The 18,884-nt window shown below is 45.9% G+C and overlaps 2 protein-coding genes across 2 annotated transcripts in view; one reads left to right on the plus strand and one right to left on the minus strand.

The window, feature by feature from the left end:
• Positions 1 to 4,472, minus strand: part of TMPRSS5 (transmembrane serine protease 5) — a 14,131-nt gene extending 9,659 nt beyond the window's left edge. The window contains exons 1-4 of the mRNA XM_083481124.1: positions 4,345 to 4,472; positions 2,366 to 2,438; positions 1,200 to 1,307; positions 902 to 1,045 (exon numbers count right to left, since the gene is read on the minus strand). Of these exons, the coding sequence (XP_083337250.1) occupies positions 902 to 1,045; positions 1,200 to 1,307; positions 2,366 to 2,438; positions 4,345 to 4,347 (328 nt within the window). The 5' untranslated portion in view covers positions 4,348 to 4,472. The remainder of the gene's footprint in view (positions 1 to 901; positions 1,046 to 1,199; positions 1,308 to 2,365; positions 2,439 to 4,344) is intronic.
• The window catches only part of LOC310695984 (G protein-activated inward rectifier potassium channel 4-like), a 165,095-nt gene that overhangs the window by 70,621 nt on the left and 75,590 nt on the right, over positions 1 to 18,884 (plus strand). The window lies entirely within an intron of this gene.

Raw genomic sequence — 18,884 nt, forward strand, 5'->3', positions numbered from 1 at the left:
CATTGTTTTTTTAAGGGGAGGGGGAGATAGTGGCATCATAGTGGTGTAAGGAGTTTGCAGCTGTGTCTACTTCTTTCAGCTTTTACTTGGTTGTTGGCAATAGCTAGATGAGTTGCACAGATGAGTTGTGCTCCTCAAAAGATCCGTTATCCATACAGCCAGCACCCCAAAAACACACCCCACCTTTCTTCTAAGCATATATGGATGAACCTGTCAGTTTTGAGTTCCCTCACTTTCTCATTTTTCCAGTCTTCGGTTTGTTAGAGTTTGCCATTTTTAAAAAGAATTCATTTCAAAAATGTTGTGTTAGTCACTGTAATATATATCAGCTGTATCCCACATTCTCTGTCTGCTAGCGCTAGGGCTTTTGCAGTAGCAGACAGGTGAGTTTTAATGTTGCGCAACAGAGGAATCTAATGCAGCAGTTGCAGTTAGGGTTGCCAGATCAGAAACATCCCAGACCCTGAGATTTCAGGGCCCAAACCTGAGACCCTGGTGGTGTCACAGAGGCGGACCCTGATGATTCTTCCTCTGCACATCCTCCATCCACTGAGCCCTGGAGATAGAGGTTCATGGGGATAGGGATGAGCAGCTCACAGTGGAGAGTCTATGCAATTTTGCAGCTGGTTCCTGGTAACTGAAGCTTGGGAACAGCATGCATAATTGTAGTATCAATCAATCAAAAGCACTCTTGCCCACCTGGAGGTTCAAGCCCTCCCCCTGCCGCCCCGGAGGTCCGGCAACCCTAGCTGCAATAACAGAAACTTGTGCAACCCATTGCACAACAAAGCTACCAACAACATGGTTATGCGTTCTTTTGTGCAACAACACCCATTTCACAGGCAAAACGAGTACACCTCTTTAGTGCCTTTAACTTAGTGCTACATTGGAGATTCCAAACCTTTTTTGCTCCCGGCATCTCCAGCGAGGGCGTCTTGGTCCTTCTCCCCTTCTTCCATCGTTTCCCTGCACCTTGTTAGAGCAGCCTCTGGGTCCTGGAGTGGGAGCGACCCCTGAAGGGGAAGGGGCTTCTGCAGTTGTTTCACTAAGAGGACAATGGCAGAAGGAGGGTGGAACAGCAGCCTAGATACTGTGCCCCACATAGCAACCACCAGAGCTGGGCTATCGAAGAAGCAACTTCTCTCCATGTGCCCACTTAAGCCTGGCTATGCACAACCTCCTAGCCGCCCTGCACTTACCCAGAAACCAAACCCCAATGGTTGTTCCAATCAGCAAGCCAAAGGATCCCAGGAACAAGAGGCACCTCTGGGCTGTGCAGGAGTTCCCAAGAAATGTTTTTGAAGGCACTTGATACAAAAGAAGAGAGAAATTAGATTATGGGGTGGGAAACTGAAATATCAGAGAAGGGATGTAGCTCAGTGGCAGAACTTTTTGCATGCAGAAGGTCCCCAGTAGCATTACCAGGTAGGCCTGAGGATGTCCACTCCCTGAAACCTCAGAGAGTTGATGCCAGTACTGAGCTAGACAGACCAAGAATCTGCCTTGGTCTAAGGAAGCTTCCTCCTTGTTCCTATAATCCTGTTAGTGCTCTGGGTTTCATCTTGAGAAAATTTTGATGGCAGGAGGTGGAAAGCAGGAGGAGGAGGAGAAAGATGACCACCTCAGGTGACAGGATCCACAGGGGCAGCAGATCCCAATACAGTGGTACCTTGGTTTATGAACTTAACCCGTTGGGGAAGTCCGTTCTTAAACCAAAACTGTTCTTAAACTGAGGTGCGCTTTCCCCAATGAGGCCTCCCCTAGGATCTCCACTCCTCCGTGGTTTTTTTTTTTTTTTTTTTTGGGGGGGTGCCTAGCCCTGGTGCTCGCCCCCAAAGCTCTAGCTGCCAGAACTGTGCTGTCCTTTAAAGCGGACGACACGGAGCGCGCCACCATTGCCCCTGCAGCAAACCGGAAGTCCATTCTTAAACCAAAACCGTTCTTAAACCAAGGTGCGCTTTCCCCAATGAGACCTCCCACTGCTGGTGCCCTTCCACCATTCGGATTCTGTTCTTAGACCAAGGTAAAGTTCTCAAACCAGGACACTATTTCTGGTTTTGAGGAGTTTGTAAACCAAATCGTTCTTAAACCAGACGGTTCTTAAACTGAGGTACCACTGTATAAACCTGTATTCAGGGTCAGCCGGTTCATGAGGCAAGGTGAGGTGACCAGGATTCATCAAGGCAGCAGATCCCAATGTCAGTCTTCCTTCCCCACTTGTTCCTGATGTAAATCGTCCCTCACCTCTTCTCCCCTGGTGGGGAGGGGGATGAAATTTTGGGGTGCCGAAATGTCTTGGGCTGGCCCTGTCTACTGCCCACCCAGCTTTTATAACTGCTAGGTCCAATCCCATCAAACAGCTCACCATTCCCTTTCGACGCCCGTGATCTCTCTTCCCCCTTTGCTTCTGAGGAGGGACCAGGATTGTGGCTTTGAACCTGAGGGTTAAACCACACATGACATTTATTCACAGAGGGAGACAGCTGAAGGCCAACACCATTTGGGAGGGTGGGTGGAGACAGCAGTTTTGTTGCAACTTAAAGGCTAGAATGGTCTTACAGCATAAGCTTTCAAAGTCTAAAGTCCATTTCAAAAGCGTGATATACTGTTAAATACTTTTCTGCCAGCCTCCAAGTTTATGAAAGCGAGATGTAAGCCACCCATCAGTCATTCTGGGTCACATCCTGACAAAACCAACCACTGGACTTTTATCAGTATTTATCTTATGGAGACAGTTCCCTTCAAGAACACAAGGACTGTCAGGACTTACTAAATGAAACAAAACACTCCCTGCAGGTCTCCAGTGTCATTTATCACACTGAGTGTGAGAGCCCAGGATGCCACAGTTAGTTTGTGTGTAAGAACATCAACTGACCTACGCACATGTTTTAGCAATCATACTGTAAATCCACTGCAAACTTGACAAAAATAAATCTATCAGAACAACTACTTGCAAAGCACTTTGGTCTGGAAAATCACAGCCCCTCTGATTTATCAGGTACTGCAAGAGAGAAACTAACTTGTTCCAGGAACACTGGAAACAAGATAAAATGTCTGGATTTACAGACTTTTAACCTTGAGACCATATGGCCCCACTTTGGGACATAGTAATACCTGCCATCACTTAGCTTCAGCAAATGCAATATGGTAATAATTTTGCTTTGTTAGTCACTGTTAATACACACACAATCCACACCCCTAGCTAGAAAGAGAGAGAGAGAGAGAAATGGGGCTGTATGGGAATGAAAGTTCAAAAAGTACAGCAATTGTAGATAAGCAAAGCAGCCAATTCACAGCAACAAAAACTGGTGACTACCCCATCATTCAGGTTTTGCTGTGTAAATTTACCCCCAGCAGCGGGAACAGGAAACCATAGTCTCAATTCAAGGCTAAGCTTATAGCTTCAGACTTCTTGATTGGTTCTAACCAGACAGTTTCATCCTGGAGTCTCCCTCTGAAATCCCTCTGTTTGAGAAAGGAAACTCTTAAGTCAGAAGTGTCTGGAGAGATTGAAATGACCCCACTTCTGGTTTCTGAATGCTGCTATTTCTGATGTCAGAAATTTTGTTTCCATTTGTTCTTTTGCATAGAGACTAGCCTGTTAGTACACTGCAGAAGGGGCATTACCTGAAGGATGTGTGTGGCTTGGACCACAATGGAATCTGAATCAAATTTGGTCAAAAAAATCTAATTATATTTCATGACAAATCTAGTGACACACACCAAGAATGTTTGAAGAAACCACCCCTGCAAAAGACAAAAAATAGGCAGAGTGATTTACCAATGTTTCTGACTTTGAATTGGCAGGGAGTGTTGGAGGATGAGTGATAGATACATCATCAGTCATTTTATTTCCAGATTGCCCCTTGCTCTCTTATCTCCACAACTATAGGATGCCAGAGTCACGCTTGAGATGCTTGAGATATTCTGCAGCTCATGTAGCCATCGGAGAAGAATTTAACAGGGGCATCTTACCATTAAATGGGACGCGGGTGGCACTGTGGGTTAAACCACAGAGCCTAGGACTTGCTGATCAGAAGGTCAGCGGTTCAAATCCCCGCAACGGGGTGAGCTCCCATTGCTCGGTCCCTGCTCCTGCCCACCTAGCAGTTTGAAAGCATGGTCAAAGTGCAAGTAGATAAATAGGTACCGCTCCGGCAGGAAGGTAAACGGCGTTTCCGTGTGCTGCTCTGGTTCGCCAGAAGTGGCTTAGTCCTGCTGGCTACATGACCCAGAAGCTGTACGCCGGCTCCCTCGGCCAATAAAGCGAGATGAGCACCGCAACCCCAGAGTCGGTCATGACTGGACCTAATGGTCAGGGGTCCCTTTACCTTTTTATCTTACCATTGCAGGGGATGCCAGTAGGTCAAAATGATGTCTGGAGCTTCAGTTCATCGCTTCAAGGTGCAGGAGACGAGGGCTGAATAGGGCCAAGCTGGTGACCCATCATTAAATAGGCCACTGGCTCAGATTCCTCACCTTGTGCATGCACAATCCACGCACCTCCTACCCCAACAGTGAATAGAGCCATTGTTTTAGCCAGGAGGTCAGGTGGCTGGTTGGTTGATTTCCCCAACCAGCTGATGGGACACCTGGAAAGAGAGACAAGCATGTGGTTGCTTAGCAACCCCTCCTCTCTCTCCCAAGCCGGGAAAGATGCCTCAACCTGCATGGTGCAGGACAACCTTCCCGGGTGCTTGCTCAGAGCAAGAAGGCTGAGCGATGTTTGCAGTTGATGAAACGGTGTCGAAAGCAGGAGCACAGGACAAGGGCTCTCTCTGGCTGGGGTCAAAACGTTATGGGGGAAGTGAGAAATCACTGTAATTATTGAAGGAAATGAACTCCTATTCCAATCTCTCTAAAGGTCACAAGCCATGTCGTCATCACCAAAGCTCCACAGCTGTCCCTCCAACACATGGCTCCTTTGTGTGACGTATAGTCACCGACATTTGATGGAGAGAAAAAGAGGTACCAGTTTTTAAGTGAAAGACTATGACAGTGATCCAGAATAACTTGCTTTTCATGGTGTCTGGTGGTGAACCCCACTGAAGGTTGCTTATTCTACAGTGGTACCTTGGTTCTGAAACGCCTTGGTAATCAAACAGCTTGGAACCCAAACACTGCAAACCTGGAAGTAAGTGTTCCGGTTTGCGAACTTTATCCGGAAGCCGAACATGCTCTGTTTGGAGTGTTACACTTCCGATTTGAGTGCCACGCTTCCCTTTTGAGTGTTAGGCTGAGGTCTGTCTGTTTTTGCTATTTATTTTGCATTTTTGTTTTTGCAGCTTTTTTGTTTTGTTTTTGTGATTGTGCTGAACCTAGTTCAGCTACTGATTGATTGATTGTGTGACTGCAGTACATTGATTATTGCTTTCATTTTATGGATCAATGGTCTTGTTAGATAGAAAAATTCATGTTAAATTGCTGTTTTAGGGGTTGTTTTAAAAAATCTGGAACGGATCAGTCCATTTTGCATTACTTTCTATGGGAAAGTACACCTTGGTTTTGGAACGTTTTGGTTTTGGAACGGACTTCCAGAACGGATTAAGTTTGAGAATGAAGGTACCAGTGTATTTGAAAGGGGTTTAATATATTTAGCACACGGGTGGGAAGTGTGTGGCCCTCCAGATATTGTTGGTCTCCCATCATCTCTGACCGTTCATCCTGCTGGCTGGGATTGGTGGGAACCAGAGGCCCCAGGAAAATAATTTAAATCCCCCAGAGCTGTCAAAGACTGTAAGAGAGGAGTGTGGAACATCTGTGGCCTTCTAGAGATGGACTACGACTCCCATCATCCCTGACCATTGCCCTTGCTGGCTGCTGGGAGTTGGAGTCCAACAAACTCTGGCAAGCATCCTGATTTCTGTTGTCAAAGATATACCCTGTACCACCTAGAAAACATGCCTTCCGCCTATAAAATGTATGTTAAAAATTCCGTATTTCAAAACTCTGTGCCTGCTAGCAAAGTTGTTTCATCCTGTACCAATGCAATACAATTTCTGCCCTTCAAAGAGGTAGCCTTGAATGAAATCAATGGGTTTTCTTGCATATGCTTAATTTCGGAGTGGGCATTATTCTTTGTCAGATTTCTTTTTTTAAAACTCCCTAATTGCAAGAGTGCTCAAAACGGGCAATATCGAGAACAATTCAAAATAAAATGTTATATTAATATATATAATACATATTTTCCAAGATAAGGAAGCACTTCTATGTCAACAGAATTCAGCTCCATATCATGTTGCTGCTGTGTGCAAAAGGTGGTTTCCTGAGAATCATTTTCCATTGCTGGAATGGCCTGGGAATAACCCAGACCTTAACTCAATCGAAAATCTGTGGAGTGGACTAAATACACTTGCTAGTCAGAAGCAACCCAGCAATAAAACCCAATTAATAGAGGCAATAATTCAATCTTGGTTTCACATTATTACAGCTGCAGAACTAAAAAACTTGGTTTACGCCATGGGAAGGCTTTGTAAGGCCGTAATTAAAGTTAAAGGTTACCCAACTAAGTACAGTGGTGCCCCGCAAGACGAACGCCTTGCGAGACGAAAAACTCGCAAGACGAAAGGTTTTTTTGTTTTCGAGTTGCTTCACAAGATGAATTTCCCTATGGGCTTGCTTCTCAAGACGAAAACGTCTTGCAAGTTGGTTTCCTTTTTCGTAAAACCGTTAATACCCAGGGTGCATTGCTGGAAGAGGTGCAGTTGTGACTTGACTTTGAGGAGCAACACATTGCAGTGTGGTGGCCTTTTTGAGCTTTTTAAAGAGTTTGCTGAATTTTTGAAGCTTTTCCAAAACTTCTTTTGCAGCTGTTTGGTAAGTTAAACTTTTAAAACTTTTTTTGGGGTTTTTGGATTTTGGGTTGGGGTGTTTAGAATTCAAGGACTTGGTGTTGGGGAGAGGTTTGCAAGAATCTGGGAGCTTGTGTGGTTTTTTTCTGCATTTTTATGATTTTCTGTGACCATTGGGCCATGTTGTTGTTTTTTTGGAAAAAGTTCTGGGTTTGAATTTCTGTGTGCTGGGTGGATGGGGGAACAGTTCAGGAGGGGTTTGCAAGAATCTGGGAGCTTGGGTGGTTTTTTTTGAATTTTTATGATTTTCTGTGACCATTGGGCCATGTTGTTTTTTTTCAAAAAAAAAATTTCTGAGTTTGAATTTCTGTGTGGTGGGTGGCTGGGGGGACAGTTCAGGAGGGGTTTGCAAGAATCTGGGAGCTTGTGTGGTTTTTTTTGAATTTTTTTGATTTTCTGTGACCATTGGGCCATGTTGGTTTTTTTTTGAAAAAAAAAATCTGAGTTTGAATTTCTGTGTGGTGGGTGGCTGGGGGGACAGTTCAGGAGGGGTTTGCAAGAATCTGGGAGCTTGTGTGGGGTTTGTTTTTTTTTTGAATTTTTATGGTTTTCTGTGACCATTGGGCCATGTTGTTTTTTTTCAAAAAAAATAATTCTGAGTTTGAATTTCTGTGTGGTGGGTGGCTGGGGGAACAGTTGAGGTTTTTGAAGACTTTGGTGATTTTTAAAGCTTTCCCAAAACTTCTTTTTTGATTTTTTGATGTAATGTACCCTTTTTTGATTTTTAAATGTTTTTCCTGTCATGTTTAGAAATTTAATTTATTGTTCCTTCAATTTTTGATATGCTCTTTAAAGTATGTGTGACTTTAAATAGCAGTTAATAAACTATTGTTGTACCAAATTTGGCTTTGATTGGACTTTTTTTGACCATAGGAACGCATTAATTGATTTTCAATGCATTCCTATGGGAAACCGTGCTTCGCAAGACGAAAAATTCGCTAGACGAAAAAACTTGCGGAACGAATTAATTTCGTCTTGCGAGGCACCACTGTATAAACAAACTTAGTTGGTCTCTAAGGTGCTACTAGACATTTTTTAATTTTTTATTTATTTATTCCAACTAAGTATTAACTGACATGGTGAGAATTTCTATATATCTCATTTTTTCTATGTGTTTCACATTTCTTCTTTATGACTGCTGTTGTAATAAATAATCCTTCATAAAAGTTATTGCATTACATTCTTCATTAAATTATCTTTCCATTGATATATAATTCTATGGTATTACTCCAAAAAAAGAGAGTGGTGTTATGAGCCATCAAACCTCGGAAATACACTTTTTCCAAAAGGCTTCCACAAGTTTGGCCACTAGTGTATATTAAGGCAAGCTCATTGTCATTCAGAGAACTTGTTTAACAATGCCTTACCCCAGATTTGTCCTGGCTGCAGAGAGAGGCAATGCAGAATACCTGTTCAACAGCTGCCATCTCAGCCAGCCTCATTGTTCTCTGCCTGCTGGCTGTGACATTTCAAAGCCAACTTTCCTCAACCTTCATTATTTTCTCACCAGGACAAAGACAGGCCTCCTTTGTGGTTGCCACTCAATGCTTTCATTCTCTCAAACGGCTGCCAATAACAAAGCCTTTCTTTTTCTACCCTGGCTTCTGATGGATTAAAAAAGAGAACTTCAAACACACAGTGAGACAGGGATACATCTTCTGGTGGGTGGGTCAGGGACGTAGGAAGGTGTGTTTGTGGGTGTGTGGGGGGGTGCAGGCCGCCCTGGGTGTCATCCTGAAGGGGGGGTGACATTTGGTGTGCCCCCCACCTCCCGTGACTCCCCCAAACCCAGCATGCGGCAAAGCAGCAAGGGGCGAAGCAGCTGCTGCGGATCTCCCCCTTTCCCCGGCTTGCTGTAGGCTTGTGAGTCGCAGGGGCGTGTGTGTGCCAAATGTCAACCCCCTTCAGCCTGAAGAGGGGTGACATTCAGCCCCCCCCCATGCCGAGACTGCCCCCCAGGGAGGATTGTGCAGCCGCGTCCATTGGCCCTGTGGGTGGATCGCCCCACCCCTTCGGTGGATCTCCCCCACCATAGCTGTCATTGTTTTCCTTTTTAAAAGGGAAATTCCCTTATTCTGAATAGGATTCCTTGCAAGAAAAGGGGAAAGTTGACAGCTATGGTCCCCACACCTGTGGGCGGATCACCCCAACCCCCGGGTGCATGGCATGTGTGCCGCTCCGGGTGCCAGAGCACCCAGCTCCGTCACTGGGGTGGGTGCCAATTATTCTAATATTTTAAGGCCAAACTACCGTATTTTTCGCTCTATAACACGCACCCGACCATAACACGCACATAGTTTTTAGAGGAGGAAAATCCGTAGGCATGCCACCCGTAGGCATTCCCTCCATAACACGCACAGACATTTCCCCTTACTTTTTAGGAGGAAAAAAGTGAGTGTTATGGTGCAAAAAATACGGTAAATGTGATGTGAACCATCCACGGTCAGATCGCCTGAGATACCTTTTAGCCCAGGTGTTGGCAAACTAAGGCCCAGGGGCCGGATGTGCCCCACCAGGCTCGTAGATCCAGCCCGCGGACCCTGCCGTCTGCTCAGTCAGTCCCCGCGAGCTGAGGTAAACCGGCACTGCCGCGGATGCCTCGCCTCACAGGGACTGACTTCTGTGACACTGGCATGGCTTCAGCTTGGCTGCAGGAAGCTCCTTCAGCCTATCCGAAGCCGTAGATGCCTCTGGGTGGGCAGCGATGCTGACGCTCCTGCAGCCAATCTGAAGCCTCATTGCCCACGCGCTGAGGTAAACCTGGCATGGTCATGGACAGAGACGCTGGTGGGCGGCAGGTCTGGGCCGCGCCATGGGCATTGTGACGGGCACGTTGTGGGGCTTCAGCCAGAGCTTGGTGAACCTGCTGCCCCTGCACCTGGTGCCTGGCTTGGCACTGCTGCTGCTGCTGGTGTCCTCGGCAGCTGCACTGGAGCAGTTGGAGGGTGAGCTGTGAGCCGCCTGCCCAGTGCTCTGTGTGCGCAGCCTGCCCGTGGACCTGTCCTCGGACAACAGGCCGCAGTCTGTGGTGCATGCCACCTGGGAGCTCTGTGGGGATAGGCCAATGGAGCAGCTGCTGCTTGTCAACAATACTGGAGAGTGGGCGACACCGAGAAGTGCTCCTGAGCGCGTGCAGAGAGCGTTCCTCCTCCAGGTCCGGAGGCAACTGAGGGACCGGCTTGCAGGGTATTTATATTTTTCAAAATGTAGTCTGGCCCCCTGCATAGTCTGAGGGACAGTGGACCGGTCCCCTGCTGAAAAAGTTTGCTGACCCCTGTTTTAGCCTGAAAAGCAAGTGTATGTGGGGTTTTGTTTCTTAGGGAGGGACGAAGTGGATCAGGACTGCATTTCTGCACGGGATGATTATGAATTTCCTCCAGCTCTATATCTCTGGAGAGAATACAATGGTACCTCGGGTTAAGAACTTAATTCGTTCTGGAGGTCCGTTCTTAACCTGAAACTGTTCTTAACCTGAGGTACCACTTTAGCTAATGGGGCCTCCCGCTGCTGCCACGCCGCCGCCGCACGATTTCTGTTCTCATCCTGAAGCAAAGTTCTTAACCCGAGGTACTATTTCTGGGTTAGCGGAGTCTGTAACCTGAAGCGCCTGTAACCTGAGGTGTTAACTCGGGGTACCACTGTATCACTCCTCCTCCAAAGCTGTGATTAGTTGTGGAAAGTAAAGAAAAAAGGACAAGCAGTTGCATTTTGCCTGCAGAGAATAGTGGCTTGGGAGAGGTATTTAAAGATTTAAAGCAGGTTAATGGTATGGAGTGGAAAGGGTTAACCCCCTTGACCAGCACTGTGACCCCCACCCTTTCCCAGTTGCTTTTAAGACTAAAATGCAAGGGCATGTGGATATGTGGTCCCAGACTCAGGTTCTATGCTAGTCAAGTACAGTTTTGCCTTGGAGTCGTTTTGAACAGGGGAAGGCAGTAAGTGCTGGGCTTGACCCCTTCATAAGACACAGGGATGTGTAGAGGAATGGGGACAGAAATTCAGTTCAGGTTTCATTTGAAGGCAAACTTACTTAATTTGCACTTTCTGAAACAAGATAGGAACGGAAACACAGCCATTCCTCAAAACTCAAATTTCACACAAATTTTACTGTCCCTGGGTGGGCTTGGAGATCTAAAATCAGAGTCTCTGGCAGCCCCCAGCACTCTGCATCCCCATGACAACAAGGAGATCACCCTAGAGATGGCTGATTTGCTCCCTCTTGAGGAGCTGCACTTAAGGGATTGGGCAATTGTCAGGTGATTTTCAAGGTCCAATAGGATTTATCCAGGCCCTATAAAGCCTCAGGACTTTGGTAGAGTTCTTCGGTTTCATGAGGACTGTGAAGATATGACCTGAGAGAGAGGATTTATTTTCTTTGAAAAAGAAGAAGCTATTTTCTTAGAAAACAACAAGCAGCTTTGTTTTGCCAGTTTCAGGGTAGCTCTGCTTCTCCTTCCCGTCCTTAAGTAGCACCAAGATTTCTCCCCCCAACCTCCCAGCCCCTTTGGGAGATATTTTTCCTTGGTTTCATCTAAAGTAGTCAGCAGATGGCAGTAGGGAGCTGTAGCTCCCAGTCACCCGGAGAGCTGTTGCCGTTTCTTTATTTTAAATATCTAATTGCTTCACACAATAATAATCTCTTGAGTTACATGAAAACAATAAAAAAACCCCCAGCAACATTCAGTAATGGTTTGTAAAAACTACCTAAAAACACAGCGACATATTGCAAATTAAAACTGAGCAGGGTACATTTTTTAAAAAAATTAAGAGTTAAAGGCCCCATCTGCACTACACATTTAAAGCAAAATTATGCCACTTTCAACAGACATGCATTGTCCCAAAGAATCCTGGGACGTTGAATTTGTTCTGGGTCCTGAGAGTTGTTAAAGAGATCCACTACTCTCCTCTCAGAGCTACAATTTGCAGAGTTCCCTGGGAAGGGGAATACCTTGCTTAAGGATTCAGAGAATTGTAGCTGGGGGGGGGGGAGAGAATGAGGATCTCAGCCCCCTTACACTTCTCAGGATTCTCTGGGGAAACCCGGGTGCTTTAAATGTATGGTACACATGCAGCGTGTTTCTTTTTGTAGAAGTGAGTTAATGGGGGAAAGCTGTGCCGCTGGTTTTTCAACTTTTTACCTGCTGTCACTGGAATTGGTCTGAGCTAAGTGGGCCTACCTGGAGACGTGGGTGGTGCTGTTGTCTAAACCACTGAGCCTCTTGGGCTTGCCGATCAGAAGGTGGTGGTTCAAATCCCCACGATCAAGTGAGCTCCCATTGTCTGTCCCAGCTCTTGCCAATCTAGCAGTTGGAAAGCACACCAGTGCAAGTAGATAAATAGGTACCCCTGAAGTGGGAAAGTAAACAGCGTTTCCCTGTGCTCTGGTTCTGTTGCACCAGAAGCAGTTCAGTCATGCTGGCCACATGACCTGGAGAGCTGTCTGCGGACTAACACCGGCTCCCTCGGCCTGAAAGCGAGATGAGCGCCACAACTCCCTAGTCTCCTTTGACTAGACCAGTGTTTCCCAAACGTTTTTGGGCAACGGCACACCTGTTTACTGAAAAAAAATCTCGCGGCACACCACCATTAAAGCCCCGCCCCGTGACGTCAGCGCGCAGCGTCACGCCGGGAGGGACGCACAAAAGTGAAAGTTTTTTCCCTCGGCAGCTCCTCTCAGCTGCGCTCAATCCGCCTCGGAGCGCAGGAGCGATGCCTCTCTCTGGCTCTCCCTCCGCGCAGGCTGAGGGAGGGAGGGAGGGGCGCGTGTGACCCGTCTCTGCTGGGAGACCAAACCCAGCGAGGCAGAGTCGCGCGGAGGCGCCCAGGCAGCGCTGCCGGCTGCGAGGAGGAGCGCCAGGCAGCAGCAGAAGGCGCGGCCTCTCCTCGCCGCCGCCGCCCCGCCTCTCGCCGCCCGACTCGCCCGCCTCCCTCCAGGCATCTCGCGGCACACGAGGCAACGTCTCACGGCACACTCGTGTGCCGCGGAACACCGGTTGGGAAACACTGGACTAGACAACCATTCAAGGGTCCTTTACCTCCCCCCCCCCAACCTGGAGATGCTTGGCATGTGTGTCAAACCTGGGCCTTTCTGCATGCACAGAATATGCTCTGTCACTGAGCTGTTCCCTTGTTCCCCTTGTGGGTTTTCCAGAGGCAGTGAGGGCAGTCAGGCAATTTGGGAGACTCTGGACTTAATGGCCTTAATTCAAAAATATGGAAAGCTACAGCAGCAAGAATTTTAATAGCACAAAACTGGAAGATGGGAGAAATACCATCCAATGAACAATGGCATGAAAATTGATGGAATATGCAGAATTAGCAAAATTGACAGATAAATTGCGTGAAAAAGATAATAGTGACTTTGGAAAAGAATGGGAACCTTTTGTAACATATTTGCAGAAACAATGTAAAAGTATGGACTCTTTGGCAGGGTTTAAATAAACATACATAATGTAATTAGAGAGAACAAGAAAGACAATTATGTGATAATATGCTACTATATATAAGCAGCAGAATGCAACTAGTGGTTTAACAAACCAGAAATGTAAATGGAGGAAAGTCAAGGGGGTAAGGGGAATTAATAAAACAATTGTTTGGTTAAGTTGAATAATGATGATATATGTATGAAAACCAATAAAAACTTATATATAATATATATATATATATATATATATATATATATATATATATATGGAAAGCTAGTCTCCCCCTCCTTCTCTCTCTGCTGAGCAGGGTTCTGGATTTCTGCCTTGAAGTATTTCCACAGCAGAGCCATTACCCAAAGTCATCTGGTTGGTCACCATGGGAATACAGACGGTCTTTGGTCTGATCCACCTGCAGGGCTCTTGCGATTTTTGATTGATCTTCTCAGGAGAAAACTCAGCTTTCAACCATGAGCACTGTGTTGTTACTCTGTGGACACAGGGAGATCAAGCTGCTTCCTTCCGTGTTTCTTATTTATTGAGCTCGAGGAGAGACACTTCCGTCCTCCCTTGATGTGGTCAAATGCTACTGTATCAAATATTCAGGTTACTGTCAGAGACTATCAACTGCCCACACCACCATCTCTCCACAAACTCCCAGAATCTTCTTTTTTTGTGTGAACAGCTGAAATTAACTTCTACTTTAGAGACCTGATGCATGTGACCCCACAGGAATAAATTGCCCTGTCTCTGCAGCTACAATTGGAAAGCTGACAGATGACAACTGAAAAGCTGTTTGTGTTTGTATTTTGCAGAAGACCTGGAAAACACCCCCACACCCCCCCACACCCCAGCTGCTAGTCTTAGTGGTGAGCTTCAAAGCTGAGGTAGAATGAAGCAGGTAATTCAAAGAGAATACTTCCCCACTCCTTTGATCCTTCTCTGTTGTAGATTTCTGTTTAACCTACCTTCCTGCCTTCCTTAACACTCTCTTATGAGATGGTCTAGCTTTTCCTGTGGTCAAAGGGGCAGCTAAAGACACAGCTCAGCAGCTCCAAAAACCATGTTCACAGCAGGAGAGAACATCTGGCCACTCTCTGTGTCTTCCATCTACAGTCTGGACTCTGAATCGGATAATCTGCTCTATATTCACTGCATGCAGCACTGCTTCCATTCAGCTGCAGTTCACCTTCCACCAAAACCTATATTACCGTATTGGCCCGAATATAAGCCACACCTTTAAAATTCAAGGGGGGGGGGGAAAGAAAAAAGACAATACCCGAATATAAGCCGCTCTCATAAAATTCCGCAGAACACCGGTTCCATTTTACCGTATGTCTGTTTTAGCGTGATATCGTAAAAGCCAATTTTTGTAAGGTCGCAAATTTAAGCAGCACTTTTAACTTTTCACTGTCAGAATTTGGAAAAAAAGCAAGGCATATATTCAGGCCAATACGGTATATGTCTTGTTGTGGCAAAACTACATAACTTATCTAATTACATAACTTACCTGGTCATTACATTATTCCATCCCATGCATCTCAGTGCAAAGGAAGCACAGTGCAAATGGGCGAAAATGTAATCAAATGCATATTGCTGGTGCACCAAATGTCTCACAGAATTGTAAAATCTTAGAGCTGGAAGGGTCCCAAGGGTCATCTAGTCCAACCCCCTGCAATGCCGGAATCTCAGCTAAAGTATCTCTGACAGATGGCCACCCAACCTCTGCTTAAGGAACCTCCAAGGAAGGAGAGTCCACATCTCTTGTGGGAGTCTCTTCCACTGCCAAACAGCTCTTACTGTCAGAAAGTTTTTTCGACTGTTTCGTTGAAATTTCCTTTCTTGTAACCGGAAGCCATTGGTTCGAGTCCTACCCTCCAGAGCAGGAGCAAACAAGCTTACTCCCTCTTCTATGTGACAGCCCTTGAAATATTTGCAGACGTCTATCATATCTCCTCGCAGTCTCCTCTTTTCCAGGTTAAACGTGCCCAGCTCCTTCAAGCGCTCTCGTAAGACTTAGTTTCCAGACCCTTGATTCAGGCCCCAAAATACCTAATAGACCACTTCCTTCCCTATGTACTCTCTCAGATGCTAAGATCAGCAACAGAGGCCTTCTTTGTAGTTCCTCTGTCCTCATAAGCTTGTGGGGTGGCAGCCCAGGAGAGAGCCTGCGCTGTGGCAGCCCCTAAGTTGTGGGACTCCCTCCCTGTAAAGGTGTGTCTGACACCTTCATTGTATTGTTTCCAGCAAAAGCGGAAGACACACTACTTTACCCTAACTTTTGACACTTGAGAAGTATATTTTCAGGACCAAACTTATTTCAGGAATTTTGTTTTCAAATGTTTTTAATACAGCGATACCTCGGGTTACGGGGACACGGGTGGCGCTGTGGGTTAAACCACAGAGCCTAGGACTTGACGATCAGAAGGTTGGCGGTTCGAATCCCCACGACAGGGTGAGCTCCCGTTGCTCAGTCCCTACTCCTGCCAACCTAGCAGTTTGAAAGCATGTCAAAGTGCAAGTAGATAAGTAGGTACCACTCCTGCAGGAAGGTAAACAGTGTTTCTGTGCGCTGCTCTGGTTCACCAGAAGCGGCTTAGTCATGCTGGCCACATGACCCAGAAGCTGTACACTGGCTCCCTCGGCCAATAAAGCGAGATGAGCGCTGCAACTCCAGAGTCGGTAACGACTGGACCTAATGGTCAGGGGTCCCTTTACCTTTACCTCGGGTTACAGATGCTTCAGGTTACAGACTCCACTAACCCAGAAATAGTACCTCGGGTTAAGAACTTTGCGTCAGGATGAGAACAGAAATTGCGTGGCGGCAGTGGGAGGCCCCATTAGCTAAAGTGGTACCTCAGGTTAAGAACAGTTTCAAGTTAAGGACGGACCTCCAGAACGAATTAAGTTCTTAACCTGAGGTACCACTGTATTGTGTTTAATCGCTGTAACCTACCCTGGGACTTTGGGGTGAAGGCAACAATTGTAATTGTGATCCTCACAATCCTCACAACAATAACCAGTAAATACCAAAAAAATTCACTGGATTGATTTCTATACCAGACATGGTATGAATAAGTGAACACTCACCATTTCCACTCCTGTTCCAATTTTCGTCAGAATTCTCTGTCATTCCTACTTGTCAGCAGAGGTGGAAGAGGAAATTAATCTCTCTGTTTTGTTTTTGTTTTTCTGCAGCAGACTGACCTGATCCAACACTTGCTTGCAGATTCAGATGCAACAACACCCACTCAGATTGCACGTTCCTCCAAGATTTTTTTGATGCAGTTTTGGTGTGTAAAACATACAGAGAAATTACATTTTAAAATGTGCGTTTTGTGGAAAAGTGCATTGAAGAAAAAAAAGCATATTTTATGTAAAACGTGTGTGTGCAACTTAAATGTGCACTTGTGTGCTTTATTTTTTTTTAAAAAAAAATCCACACAAAACAGGGGGGCACAGCACCAGTGAAGCTGAAATGGGATGAGATCACGCTGCTTAGTTGATCCCAGTGAGTCTTCTTGGCAGATTATGGTGCCAGCATTTCAAGGTCTCCTTAATTGGCAATTACCTTGACATGCATTGCAGCTCAATGGTCCACTGAGGAATCGCCTTCCCATTACGGAGAGAGCTAATGGTGCGGGTGACTTGCTTGGCCTGAAATAATGCCTGGTGGGACCTTGACCTGAGATCCAATTTGAAGTGAAGGTTAGCAAATAGTCTCAGTGGTCACCAGCAACCCATAAGCATGCCAGGGGTCCTGTAGTATTTTTTCAGGTGAGTTGCTGGGGCTTAAACGCAGAAAGCAGCCAGTTCTGCTCTGTCCACCAGAGAGAAGCAGAAAGTCACATTTTTGGCGCTGTGGGTTAAATCACAGAGCCTAGGACTTGCTGATCAGAAGGTTGGCGGTTTGAATCCCCGCAACGGGGTGAGCTCCTGTTGCTCGGTCCCTGCTCCTGCCAACCTAGCAGTTCGAAAGCACGTCAAAGTGCAAGTAGATAAATAGGTACCGCTCCAGCGGGAAGGTAAACGGCATTTCCTTTCACTGCTCTGGTTCGCCATGATCCAGAAGCTGTACGCCGGCTCCCTTGGCCAATAAAGCGAGATGAGTGCCGCAACCCCAGAGTCGGTCACGACTGGACCTAATGGTCAGTGGTCCCTTTACCTTGTTAACCCAAAGGCTTCACCCTCCTTACCAGTCACAGGATCTGATGCCGCCCTGCTTCATTCCATTCTGTAATTGAAGAAAACACCGGGGCTTTACTGGGTCCCATTCTCAGGCTGGATTTAAGTCCCAGAGACGCTGAAAAAGATACCTTTGAGAATCTCTTAGTGCTCTGATCGCAGGCACATTTGTTGAAGTAAGAGTAGCAAAAACACAGCTAAGAAGCTCAGACCAGGCAGAGGGCGCTTTTGGTAGTGGCACCTGCCCTGTGGAATGCCCTCCCATCAGATGTCCAGGAAATAAGCAACTATCCGACTTTTAAAAGACATCTGAAGGCAGCCCTATTTAGGGAAGTTTTTAATTTTTGATGCTGTATTGTGTTTTTAATATTCGGTTGGGTGTTGCCCAGAGTAGCTGGGGAAATCCAGCCAGATGGGCAGGGTATAAATAAATTATTATTATTATTATTATTATTATTATTATTATTATTATTATTATTATTAATGTAATGTGTATGGGTTGCTCGTGCGTAAGTTGCCGCCTCTCCAGGCTTTGTTGCCTTGCTAAACCTTTCAGTCTGGTCAGCCCTTCACTTCGTGGCTGCCTCAGTCGCTAGTAGAATCCGTCAGTGGGCGTTTCTTAAATCTTTTCCAACATAAAAGTTGTTTGACACCCAGTCTCCTCCTACTCTCTCTGCGTGGAAGTCTTCTGCGCAGGGTGGGCGTGGGTAGCGGAGGACCCGTGCTCTCCCCGCTGGTGTCCGGTGAAGAGTCCTGGAGCCCTCTCGCCGATTCCCCCATCAGCCCCTCTATATCCCTGGTGTTGCGCTGATTTGCTTCCCCATCTGCAGAGCTGCCTCTCTCCCTGCTGGGCCCTTCTCCAGCATCATTTGAGAGCCTTCCCTCCGCCTCTAGCTCCGATGTCAGTTCCCTGACAATTAATCATATATGACTGACAATCTGCTTTGGAAATTAAACCAATGCCAAGACTTGTCAATGTCAAGGCTTTCCTTATTATTATTATTATTATTATTATTATTATTATTATTATTATTTATATGCCACCACCTACCTGACTGGGTTGCCCAGAGAGCCATGTTTTAGACATTTTCCCCCAAAAATTGCCCAGGTTTTTAATTGATTTTATATCTACTGATTTTTGTATTTTTATTGTTGCTATGATAATTGCTTTTACTTCTAATGTTTTTGATCAGTTTTATGGTTCTCTTTTGTAAGCCGGCTTGAAAATCTAGATACACATTTAAATACACGTTTTCAAATAAATAAATATATTTTAACATTCAAAAACTTTACTTGCAGAAACTTACAGATGAATTAAATCATAATCTTTACAGTCACATGCTTATACAAGCATGGGCTTTCAGTCTCTTCTTCTAACTTCTAAACAACTGTATTTTCCTCCCTTTCCAGAGCTCAGCAATTTCAG

The sequence above is a fragment of the Podarcis liolepis genome, assembly GCF_965112155.1.
Source record: "Podarcis liolepis genome assembly, chromosome: 16".
Taxonomy (NCBI): domain Eukaryota; kingdom Metazoa; phylum Chordata; class Lepidosauria; order Squamata; family Lacertidae; genus Podarcis; species Podarcis liolepis.